The 12,808-nt window shown below is 45.9% G+C and overlaps 1 protein-coding gene across 1 annotated transcript in view; it reads left to right on the forward strand.

Moving 5' to 3' along the window:
- The window catches only part of AFG3L2 (AFG3 like matrix AAA peptidase subunit 2), a 28,040-nt gene that overhangs the window by 5,764 nt on the left and 9,468 nt on the right, over positions 1-12,808 (forward strand). The window contains exons 4-11 of the mRNA XM_079717080.1: positions 1,137-1,243; positions 1,381-1,533; positions 3,507-3,581; positions 6,931-7,055; positions 8,795-9,068; positions 10,931-11,068; positions 11,592-11,745; positions 12,629-12,736. Coding sequence (XP_079573206.1) covers positions 1,137-1,243; positions 1,381-1,533; positions 3,507-3,581; positions 6,931-7,055; positions 8,795-9,068; positions 10,931-11,068; positions 11,592-11,745; positions 12,629-12,736 — 1,134 coding nt within the window. The remainder of the gene's footprint in view (positions 1-1,136; positions 1,244-1,380; positions 1,534-3,506; positions 3,582-6,930; positions 7,056-8,794; positions 9,069-10,930; positions 11,069-11,591; positions 11,746-12,628; positions 12,737-12,808) is intronic.

The raw sequence follows: 12,808 nt of genomic DNA on the forward strand, positions 1-12,808 counted from the left end.
CTCCCTGTGTGCATCTCAGAGGGGTGAGCACGACAGGAAGCCCAGGCGGTGAGGCCCTGCAGGTGACTGGGTGCCAAGGCCTCCTGGCCTGCACAGTGAGGGGGTGGCTTCCCAGGAGTTGAAGATGTCAGAACAGTATTTGTGGGTCTTTGAAAGGATGGAGAAGTGGGGGAAAGGGAAGGTATTAGTGACTGTATTAGTTTCTTAGGGCTGCCAGAACAAAGTTCCACAACTGGGTGTCAGAAGCAACAGTATGTCTCTCAGTTCTGGAGGCTGGATGTCCAAGATCAGTGTGTCGGCAGGCGGTAGGGTTGGTTTCTTCTGAGGGTCGTGAGGGAAAGGTCTGTTCCAGGCCTTCTCCTTGGCTTGTAGACGGCCATCTTCTGCCTGGGTCTCTTCATATCGCCTTTTTTCTGTGCACGTCTGTGTCCAAATGTCCCCTTTTTATAAGAACATTAATCATATTGGATTAGGACTCACCCATGTGACCTCATTTCAACTTGTGTATTTTGGTGAAGACCCTAAGATCACTGGGGAGTAGGACTCCAGCAGATGAGTTTGGAGGACACAGTTCAACTCATGACAGTGACTAATTTCAGATTCTTAGCAACAGATTTTATGGGGATGAAGTGGGTTTGTTGTGGTACTGGTGGTTTTGTTTTTGGCCAGTTATCAAAATCATGTCTTTCCTGCAGAAGAAACTGTTAACAGTGTTCACTTCAGGGCTTGGGGCAGGGCGGGGGCACCTACTTTTTACCTTCAGGTGGGACCTCAGGAATGCGCTCATGTGCACTCAGATCCCAGCTCTGTCACTTGCTCAGTGTCACTGAGCACTGCACCAGGTGATCAGCAGGCATGTCAGCCCCTTTCTTATCTGTAAGATGGGCGGAGTCGTGTGTCTACTGGTCCTTGGTAAGTGTGCAGCTCGTGAGACCCTGCGTGTGAAGCGCCGGGAGCCTCCCTGAGGGCCACCCCTCTCTCTCTTAGTCTCAGGCTTCCTCATAGCACTTTGTTTAGTAACTGATCAGTTGTCATGTGTTTTGCAATAAAACTTTATTAAACGGTATTAATGAAAACATTGCTGAGAGATAGGAAATCCTGCCATGCCACTGTACACACTCTCTGTCTGTGAACAGAACCGAAGCCAGCGGCTGCCCCACGTCCTTCTGGAGGAGGAGTTGGTGGTGGTGGAAAACGAGGTGGGAAGAAAGACGATTCTCACTGGTGGTCCAGGTTCCAGAAGGTTTGATTCCACACTGTATGGTTGACGTTGGGGCTCTGGGGTGGCATTCTTGGCATTGGAGGGGATTTGCATCCAGCACAGCGTAGACTGTGTTGTTACATTGCATGCTTCACAGAAATGTCTCCTTCCTTGCCCAGGGTGACATTCCATGGGATGACAAGGAATTCAGGATGTACTTTCTCTGGACTGCCCTGTTTTGGGGAGGAGTCCTGTTTTACTTCCTGTTCAAGAGCTCCGGGAGAGAAATCACATGGAAGGACTTTGTCAATAACTATCTTTCCAAAGGAGTAGTGAGTATTGTGTGGGCCTGCAGGCTGCAGGGGTTCAAAGGGGGGAGGGGTTCAGATGAGGCCAATAAAGTGATAAACAGCCACCAAGTTAGCCAGGCTTGTTTGTCATCAAGTCCCGTGTTGGATTTTTCTAATGCTGGAAAGTACTGCAACCGAGGAACCTGTTTGTTTTGACCCAGCAGTCCCCAAATTTACCACGAACTCCTTTTATTTCTTTTCATGCTAGAGCCTCGCTTTGGAGCCACTGCTCCTGACTGTTGCTCTGGCGTCCCCGTCTGCTCCCATCATTCCTCTTGTTCCCTCGGGTGCCTCTCCTCCCTGCACCTCTCCCAGCTCCTTTACACCTTCACTGCTTGTAATCTCCTGTGGGCCTGGAAGTGGGTGAATAGGTGACTCAGTGTTTACAGTGCTAGCCATGGGCTCTGAGTGAAGGCCCGGGCATGAGCTCTGTGCCCCCGGGCTGGGTCTTTGCCCAGTGAGACCCTGTTTCAGCTCATTTAAGATGCTGTGGATTGTAAGGCACATGTTATTTTACATGTTACTAAGAAAGATTGAGTGAGCCGCCAGTGAAACTGTGTAATACCATCAGTTGTCAACATGCATCCCAATGTCTGAGAGGTTAAAATATGAAAAATGCCCATCTTAGAACTGATGAAGTAAAGTGATAGTAAGAGAACCAGGATTAGGCCTGCTCTGTAACCTTAGGGAAATGATTTAAGTTCTCAATACTGGATTTTTCATCAATGAAATGAATAAAATAAAGATATTAATTCTTATGAAATATAAAGAATCTAAAATTATTTTTAAAGGTTGTACAGTAAGGTGAGGATGGACAAAATGGAAACGATTATCTACTCAGATTTTTGAAGCAAGTGAGGCTCTCACATGTGTGATTCCCAGGTGTCGTGAGGAGCCTGCTTTCTAAGAAGTGACTCCTGTCCTTCGAGTGTGGGGACAGGTCCTGGCTCTGTAGCCACATCTCCTCCTGACCCGCTGGTTCTCTGCAGTCAGTCTACCGTTGCCCCAGCAGTTTTATGCGGGGTAGAGTTCTCTAGTCAGTCCTTTCCAGATGGTGAGGCCCCATTCTGGTTCCTCCTGGAACCATCCAGGGCTCCCTCTCTTCGCATATTGGGCTCGTACCTTCCAGACTTCCTGCCAGAGCAGACTTGACAGCGGCAGGAAACAGGCCCCTCCACTCCACAGCAGCCAGAGGCCTCGGGGTGAGGTGTGCAAGCGCTCTTCAGAACCCTGTGTAGTTAGGAGCTTGCAGGAAAATCAAGTTTAAACCATTTTATACCCTAGAGGGGCAGAAATTTAAAAGTCTTTTAATAGCAAGTGAGGACAGTAGTGTTTTGGAGAGCGATTTTGCCCTGCAGCCTAGCTGGACTGTGTTTATCTACAGGTACGTATCCTAGGGAAGTTCTTGAAGATGTGTCCAGATGGTATACACAGGACTGCTCACAGCAGCATTGTTTGTGATGGGGGAGTGTTTGAAACAGTCTGAATGTCTGTGAACAGGAGAATGGACCACTAACTTGGGGTGTACTTATAAAATGAGGTACCCTGCAGAACTGACATGTCAGCAAGGAAAGACCTTACAAATACAAGGACAGAAGAAAAAGTTGTAGAAAAGTGCATGCCAGATGAGACCATTTTTAAAGTTTAAAAACAGGCAGAAGTGAGTGTCTGTTTAGGGTTGGGTCTCTGTGGCCCGGGACCAGGCCCTGCTTTGGGGTGGCCAGCACCCGCTGCAGAGAGCGGCCACCTCTGGGTGACTGGGGGCTTCAGCAGTGTTTGTGCTGTTTTCTTTCTCAAGCCGGAGGGGGGAACACGGGGAATCCTTATGTTATCTTCTTTCTTTACTTTATATTCTTTTGTGTGTCTGAAATACAGGCATTTCAGATGAGCTTAAAAGAATATCTCAAGTCTTTGTGTAAATTTATGTTTGAATATTTAACTTCTTAAAATTCCAGGTAGACAGACTGGAAGTCGTCAACAAGCGTTTTGTTCGAGTGACTTTTACACCAGGAAAAACTCCTGTTGATGGGGTAAATGATCTTATTAATTGATGTGAATTAGCTGTAAATTAACTTTTCAGATGTAAAACTGAGAAGCAAGCATTCCCTCACATTGCGGTAGCCATGGACGCTGGCCGTGTCGGAGCTGGGCAGCACAGCCACCAGGGTCCTCACTGACAGTGAGGATGTGAACGTTGTGTCCGTAACGTGTGCAGGGGCTGGGCAGTGGTTTTGGTTTTGGTTTGGTTTGGTGATCACGTTGGCTATTCATTTAGGAACCAGTGCGTGAAATCTAGTTTTCAGTATTCCAGTATCTATGATTTTTCAAGACTGAGAAAACAGTTGTTTGGTTAAGAAAAAAAAATGTTAAAATCTGAATTGCTTGTGTCTTAAGACAGCTTCTGTCAAATCAGTTTAAGAAGCATTCTGGGGCTTCCCTGGTGGCGCAGTGGTTGAGAGTCCGCCTGCCGATGCAGGGGACACGGGTTCGTTCCCCAGTCTGGGAAGATCCCACATGCCGCAGAGCGGCTGGGTCCGTGCGCCATGGCCGCTGAGCCTGCGCATCCGGAGCCTGTGCTCTGCAACGGGAGAAGCCACAGCAGTGAGAAGCCCGCGTACCGCAAAAAAAAAAAAAAAAAAAAAAGCATTCTGGTCATATCTCTCCCAACTGTTTTGTGATGTTATATTATTTTAATTTCCATTTCTGTTCTTATTTTTTTTAAAAAAAACATTTGTATTTCTTGTCCAACCAGTTTGAACCGTGTTCCAGAGACCCCAGAGTGGGTTGAGGGGATTATGGGGGGGAGGGGGAGGGGGCAGATGAGGTTCCCAGGTGATTCCCAGCCCTCCTGGACCTGACCCCCAGGCCCACTCCTAGCCCCTGGGCATCCTGCGATCTTACAGCTCCCCTAGGGCCAGCCCTTTTCCAGGCTGCATCCCTTCTATATCAGGATGCCTTCGCTTCACCATTTCGTCATCATCCTGCCTGGATGGGGCAACATTTAAGGAAAACGAGAACTGATGGTGACCATGTCTCTGATAACATATCAATAAATATAAGAATATCTGTAACGTCATAGGACTTTGGTATTTCAATCACCGTTAGGAAAGTTGTTTGAACTGTCTTAATCCCCTCCCCCCATTCTCTTTATCTTATGATGAAATGTTCACTAATAACCATGCTGCTTTTTTTTCTCAGAACTGTTCCTCAGACTTTTAGTGCTGGGAATTAAATTGGCACTCCCTTTCAAGAGGACAGTTTGGCAGTGTATTTATCAGCAGTTTTGAAAGTACGCATACACCCAGTAATTTTGCTTCAGTAATAATCCTAGGGAAATAATTAGGGATGCATGTAAAGGTGTCTGTGCAAGGATGTCCTCCAAAACATTGTTTATAGGGCAAAAAATTAGAACCATATAAACAGGCCCATTAGGCCCCTGGTCAGTAGTAGCGGCTCCTCACGTCCCTCTCTAATCGCCTGCTGGGGCTCGGCTCTCAGTAGGGCCTGCTCCTCCCTGGGGAGCAGTTTTTACACTTAGTACTGGCATGCACAAGCATTTTCATATTGAAATTAGTACCATCTTATTATAAATTACTTTGTATCACTCCTTTATATTACAGTTAAGGTATTATGTTGATTTCTTTTCAAAATTATGCATATTTCAAGATTGTAAAAGGGGTATTATGAAACCTTGAAAAAACAACATCAAAATTGCTAATAGTGTCTATCTCTGGATATTGAGGTCATGGATGCTTTTTATTTTCATTATGTTTGTGTTTCTTTAGTTTTTTACAGAGAATATGTATTGCCTGTTTAATAAAGACTATTTCAAGCTTTCGGAAATGGGTATAAGATTTTCAGTGTCCAACTGCTTATGGCATAGCGATATTAATTGCTGTGCTGTGCTGTATAAGCACAGGCTTTGGAGTCTGACACACTTGGCCTCAGATAAACTCTGCTCTTTACTAGCTCTATGGTCTAACCCCTCGAAGCCTCAGTTCCTTTATCTTTAAAATGGGAGTGACACTAATGCTCTTAGGGCTTAGCTCTCAAATGAGATTGTGTAGGTCAGTGGTGGTTGTCAAACCTCAGTGTGCATAGGAATCACCTGCGGAGCTGGGACCCACCCCAGAGGGTCTCACCTAGGTCTTGTCCCTGGAATTCCGTGCTGCTGGGCCTTGGTCCACCCAGTTCTCTGATGTGAGGCATCATTTAGCTTGTTGCCCCATTGGTGGTGGGAGCTAAGTTGGGGAGTGTTCTGTCATTGACACGTTTGGGACCTATAACCACAGGAATTGTGTAGCTTTGTCTGTGAACAACTTACCGAGGACTATTGTTATAGAATATTATACAACTTACTCGCCGTCTTTTGTTTTTAGACACGTGGAGAGAAACACCAGAGTAACGGCCCCCACTCAGTAACCCTGGTGGTGGAATGGTTGCGGGGACGTGTTGCTCGTCTGTGTACACGTCTCAGGTGTCTGAGGTTTACATGCTTTTTAGGCGTTTGCAGGTTAGAGGAGGAACAAAGTCTTTCAGGGCTGTGCAGTGCAGCTGATGCTTGCCGGGTGCTGGGAAGAGGGGCCAGTGTGTGGGGAAGCTCCAGAGGTGGAAGTGGTTGTGTCGGAGAGCCAGTGTGGCCTGCTGGTTATTGTCGCTGGCCCTGGAGCCAGCCTGGGCTCAGAGCCACCCACTTCCTAGATGTGTAACCGTGGGTGGTGAGGTCACCCCTGTAGTTTTGTCCTCTGTCAAACGGGGACAGTAAATGCCAGCACAGTGGGGAGCCCTGTGCTGGTGGGGAGCATCGCCATTGCCTCCAGCCCTTCGGGTGTCCCTCCCTAGGGTCCCAGGAACTCCCAGGTCCAGTGACTGGAGGGTATTTCTGTCCCATTGGGTGGAGCTGCCTCCTAGCGGTCGGTGATAGCACCTCCTGAGGACCCAGGGCGTCGTGGTGCACCTGGGGCTGGGAACCATCTCAACAGTGAGAAGTGCCATCCCTGCCGCAGGCTGGTGTTTAGTTTAGGACCAGGCAGCTAAGAAGTTCCTGAGAAGTGGACAAGAGGAAAAGGACGCTTGTTTGTTTATGAAAAGGGTTGTCTTTTCAAAGAGAGTTTTCATTTTTCAAGTTTACAATTTTAGGACTCTGGAGGAATGCTGCTATAGAAATGCTTACTGGCTGAGGCTTCTCAAGGGTTCTCACTGAGTGAAGCTTAGTCACTGCATTGTTAAAACATTGTGTTATTGTTGGGTTTTTTAATTTGTAAATTTGCTGTATTTCTGAAAAATTCTTGGGAAGTTGAACCCTTTGTGAATTGAATCCTTTGTTTCCTCTTCATTCCCCTAACAAAATTAGGATATTTTGTTTTTCTGTCCTTACAGCAGTATGTCTGGTTCAATATTGGCAGTGTGGACACCTTTGAGCGGAATCTGGAAACTTTACAGCAGGAACTGGGCATAGAAGGGGAGAATCGGGTCCCTGTGGTCTACATTGCTGAGAGTGATGGGTAAGAAGCATGTCTGTGAACACAGGAGGCTGCCTGTGCTCCCGGGGCTCACTGTGTATTCTGTCAGCAGGGGGCAGCGCATCACACTTTATATTCTCAACAGGCCTCTCAGTTTGGCCAGAGTTCTTTTCAACCATTAGTAACTTACTAGTTTGCTGGAGACTGGTTGATTTTCTACATGTTAATATTTATCTTTATTAAGCAGTGGTTTGGGGTTAATATCCAATGCACCATTCTTGAGTAGGATTTTAGCATAAAGAGCCCCTTTGTGTTAAAGAGTGGCATTCCCACCTTTTAACTATCCTTTACATTTATATTTCACAGAATTTCCAGGATTTTTAAGTAATGCTTCTTCCTTTCTGGTCAGAGCTGCTTCTTCCCTTAAAGGTTATTTGTCTTTAGAAAGGCCACTTCAGGTCTGAGTCTTTCAGAAACAGCTTGTTGACTTCAGGAGTTGCTTGTCTTTGGGCTTATTTGGGAATACATGGCCTTTGAGTGCTCACACATGGACGCCCTGGTAGACCTCCTGGTGGTGACCCCATTTGCATTAAATGCAGAACACATACCTTGATTTAGAGTTACCAGTTTGAGAGTGAAAGTAGAAATAAAGCTTAATTTTTTTGTACACGTAAGAGAGCAGAGAAAGAGGTAGCTAGCGTGTTAATTGAGCTGATGGTCTTACTCGGCCTCAGGGACTCTCTTGAGTCTTGGTGTATGTGGACCTGCAATCTACCTGCAGTATTATTAATAGATCCAGCTAGCTGCTGAGATTATTTCACACGTGATGCAGTATATCCCTTGGTCCCTGAGGTTATCATATAATTACTTAACTTTATAGGCTGGTCCTGAAACATTACACAAAGTTTTGTTGCACCATTCCTTAAACATTTATTGTCAGTGTGTTTATTTTTTTTCTCCAGAAATAAACCAAAGGGTAAATTGTTCATGGTTTAAATGCTATAGCAGCATTTAAAATTCTATAATAGATGAAGAGTTAGAAAGCTAATCCTGGTTTTATTCTTGCTTTGTTTTGTTTTTTACCTAAACCATGTACCAGGTTTTGACCTAAATTTCTTAGGGTAAGTTAAACTAAATTGCATTATGTTACCCAGTATAAGTATATGTCTGTGCCTGTAGTTGTGTGGAAATTGACTTTATTAAGACAAACAGAAGGCAAAAGGCTCTAAGTCATCCCTGAGCCGCTCCCCCCAGGGCAGGCATGGGTTGGAGGGCACCCCTGCCCTTGGGTCTCTGTGAGCCTGCACGAGCCGCCCAGAGACAGCTTTCACCACTGTTGCCTTCGCAAGGATTGAATATTTGGAAGACACCTCTTCAGAATAAGTTGATGCATTCCAATAAGAGAACTGGAATTTCTACTCAGGCTAACACCAGAATCATGTTAAAATTGTTAAATGAGCAATTTGAATGAAATTTCTTTGAAATTTTGATGTGGTGATAGTAAATCACAGGTCTGTCCTGTGCATAAATGGTAGTTCTTGAGGTAGGAATAAAGCACCACTGGACAGCGTACGTGTTGAGAACGGATTTTTCTTTGGTCTTTCTGAGATTCTCCTTCAGTGATACTGACACACTAAGAGTCTCCTTGTGCCTCAGATGTACCCGGATAGCCCGGTGTTGCACAGGCAGAAACCGTGTGCAGTTACGGGGTGGCGGGTCCCTTGCAGGGCAGCCGAGCCAGGGCTGCCCGCCTGAGCACTGCGCTGTTGTGTGGCCCCCAGCTCCTTCCTGCTGAGCATGCTGCCCACCGTGCTCATCATCACCTTCCTGCTCTACACCATCCGGAGGGGGCCGGCCGGCATCGGCCGCACGGGCCGGGGCATGGGCGGACTCTTCAGTGTCGGAGAAACCACTGCCAAGGTCCTAAAGGACGAGATAGATGTGAAGTTCAAAGATGTGGCGGGCTGCGAGGAGGCCAAGCTAGAGATAATGGAATTTGTGAATTTCCTGAAAAACCCAAAGCAGTATCAAGACCTAGGAGCAAAAATCCCAAAGGTAAAATGAACTTTCAGAAGACGGTTTTCAGCTCATTAACCCAAAAATCTTCTGAAGTATTTCTTGATCTCTGAAGTTACAGTTTTATGAAGTTTGATTACTTATAAAGTAGCTCTTTTTCTCTCCTTCCTCCATCTTAACTTACTAGTCTCCGTTTAACTTGCGCGTCTCTTCAGGTCGGCTGTCCTGCGTGGACGTGTCTTCTTGCAGGTAGTGTGTGTTCCCGAGAAAATGTGTGTCCTCTCCCCTTGGTTTGCTGCCTTCTCCCTCCAGGGCAACTTAGACACCCCTCTCTCAGCAGCCCCCAGGCCATTGCCTCTGCTGTGACCTCGCTGTCCCTCTCTCAGCACCATGAGCAGGCCTGGCCTGGAACTCAGGTTCATGGCCCAGGACTCCGTGGAGGACAGACCTCCCCCCGCCCACTGCGTGCCACGGGTAGCCTTGCCCATCTTTGTGTCCCCAGGGCCAGGCTCAGGCATTAAGTAAATGAAGAGAAAATGTTTAACTAATTCTTTTAAAAACCCGTTAATAAAGTTTACTTTAAAGGAGTCCTTTGTAAAGGGAATCATCATTTTCTTGATTTCATGTCCTGCCTGCCTCCACGGATAAAAAGTCACATTTTGTAGTTTTATAATTTGCTCTACTTGCGCACCTGTTCACATCATACTTAGGCATCTCCACGACTTAAGTAATTACAGTGTTTGAGCAAACAGTATTCTTTTTAAGTTCATCACTGGTTATTAGATTTTTACTTCATTTGTGAAATTTTAAAGGAAAGAAAATAAGCAAAATGTAAGTTGGAAGTGTGATATTTGTGTCTCCTTGAATTATTGAAGTAAACCTCAGGTGGTTTATTAGTAGATTCCCAGCTTAAGTCACCCCTTATATACTGTTAGGTCTAAAAAGCAACACTAAAAATCTTAAAAAGTAAGATAAGTATTTCAAATTTCACATCCTTACCAAGTTTTTTTTTTTTTTTTTTTAAGGTGGCAACTTTAGTGAAGAAGGCCATCAGCTCAGCTTTTATTTATTTATTTATTTAGTTAGTTAGTTATGGCAGTGTTAGGTCTTCGTTTCTGTGCGAGGGCTTTCTCTAGTTGCGGCAAGTGGGGGCCACTCTTCATCGCGGTGCAGGGGCCTCTCACTATCGCGGCCTCTCGTTACGGAGCACAGGCTCCGGATGCGCAGGCTCAGTAGTTGTGGCTCGCGGGCCCAGTTGCTGCGCCGCATGTGAGATCTTCCCGGACCGGGGCTCGAACCCGTGTCCCCTGCATTGGAAGGCAGATTCTCAACCACCGCCCCACCAGGGAAGCCCCCCAAGTTTTTTAAAACAGTATAGTCTCGGGCTTCCCTGGTGGCGCAGTGGTTGAGAGTCCACCTGCCAATGCAGGGGACATGGGTTCGTGCCCCGGTCCGGGAAGATCCCACATGCCACGGAGCGGCTGGGCCTGTGAGTCGTGGCCACTGAGCCTGCGTGTCCGGAGCCTGTGCTCCGCAACGTGAGAGGCCACAACAGTGAGAGGCCCACGTACCACAAAAAACAAAACAAACAAAAAAAAAACAGTATAGTCTCTAATAGTCTTTTCCTTTCTCTTCTCCCTAATATAATTACTTTCTCTATGTTTCTCTAATATAATTTCTAATATATTTGTCATATAATTTTCTTTTTCTTCTTACTAATATAATGTTACTAATATTCTTACTAATATAATTACTAATATCATTGTTCACATGTTTAAGAAATATTTAGTGTATATCACTAAAATTTGTAGACAGATTTATACCTTGGAATTATTTATGGATATGCAATTTATTTTTCTGAAATTCTAGTCAAATGTACTTTCTCTTTTTTGTATCTGAAGGGTGCCATTCTCACTGGTCCTCCAGGCACTGGGAAGACACTGCTGGCGAAGGCCACAGCCGGAGAAGCCAACGTCCCTTTCATCACCGTTAGTGGATCTGAGTTCTTGGAGATGTTTGTCGGTGTGGGTCCAGCTAGAGTAAGTCTCACCTCACACTGTATTAACTCAGCAGGTCAGAAGGTGGGCGCAGGGCCCCCACTGCCGTGGTCTGAGGGCGGGGCGACAGCTGGCTGGGCTCGGGAGGGTCATGCCTCTGCTGTGTGTACACGTCGCTGGGTCTTTGATTAAGTGTCTGCTGTTACTGCCTGCCTCGGGCGTGAAGGGAGCCCGGCGTGGTTGGACTTATAAACTGAATACAAACTTTACAACTCTACCTGTTACCTTTTAGTAGGATAAAGATATGTAGTGTCAGTTTGTTGGTGTTCGTGCTTCTTATATAACAATAACTGATGAGCTTTTAGAAATAATATTTGCTCACCTTACATAAGTTTCCCACCGTTTGCCATGTCACTTCTTTGCTGCTTGTAACTTTTTAAATTTGTACTGTACAGTGAGTGACACAGGATGGCCTTCCTGGGGGACAGGAAGCTTGATGTCTGTGTTTTATTGGGAGGATAACACTCACTTGTCAAGTGACTCCAGTGCTTACATTTTCATCCAGGTCCGTGACTTGTTTGCCCTCGCTCGGAAGAATGCCCCTTGCATCCTCTTCATCGATGAAATAGATGCCGTGGGAAGGAAGAGAGGAAGGGGCAACTTCGGGGGGCAGAGTGAGCAGGAGAATACCCTCAACCAGCTGCTGGTGGAAATGGATGGTGAATGTTCAAGTCTTTTGTGTTTTGAACTGCGCTTTCTAATTGTTCTTCATGTTTCTAAAATGAGAGTCCTGTGCTGATACAGAGAGCAAAGAGAGATTCTCTAAAATAAACAAGCCCTATCTAAGGTCTCTTTTATTCCAGTACAGGTAATAGCAAAATAGTCTTGCCTGGCAGCCTGCCGTAACTTAATACTGGTGTTAAGATGGCATTTGTACCTGGTGCCAAATAAGAGAAAAACTGGTGAAATGCTTCACTAAAGAATCATAATCTCATTCTCAAACCATTTATGATTCTGAAGGATCAGGAAAATCCATGCATTAGCAAGTGCGAATTTGGCAGATTTTGAACGGGTCTGCGTTCCTGGGCCGGGTATGGGAGCCAGACTGAGAAGGTGGGGCTGCACCAGGGTCCTGGGGGCGACGGCTCTGTGGCCACGGCATTGCCACTTGAGAAATGGCCAGTCAGAGGAGCAGGCAAGAGGTTGGAGGTGGGGTGGTGCCTGCCTTCAGATACGCAGTGAGTGGTCCCTGTGGCCCAGGGAGTTCAGGCACTTCCTTTGCAAATTTAACCTTACTGATTTTTTAAAACTTTCTAAAGTTGACAACATAATCTACATTTCTAGTTACATAAATTTAAATCTTTGGTAATTTGTCTTTAGTAGTTGATCCTTAAATCTTTAAGTCTTATACTGTATATGACTTAATCATTAAGGACAAGATGAATAGTAAGAAAAATCATTAAGTTTGTGACTTAAGAAATCACTAGACAATAAATAGAAAACTAAAGTGGTGTGTCTCGTGCTCATACGTTCTGGACAGGCACGCTGTCACCTTCCTCCTCATGGCATTTAACAATGGTGATGCCTTTGTTCTATTTCCAGGCTTTAACACAACGACGAACGTGGTCATTTTGGCGGGCACCAACCGACCAGATATCCTGGACCCCGCACTGATGAGGCCGGGGCGCTTCGACAGGCAGATCTTTATCGGTGAGATGGTTTTCCCTGGATTCAGTCCAGTTCTTGCGAGGAGGGGTGCAACTGTTTCACTATGGTTTTTTT

Source organism: Hyperoodon ampullatus, assembly GCF_949752795.1.
Source record: "Hyperoodon ampullatus genome assembly, chromosome: 13".
NCBI lineage: Eukaryota > Metazoa > Chordata > Mammalia > Artiodactyla > Ziphiidae > Hyperoodon > Hyperoodon ampullatus.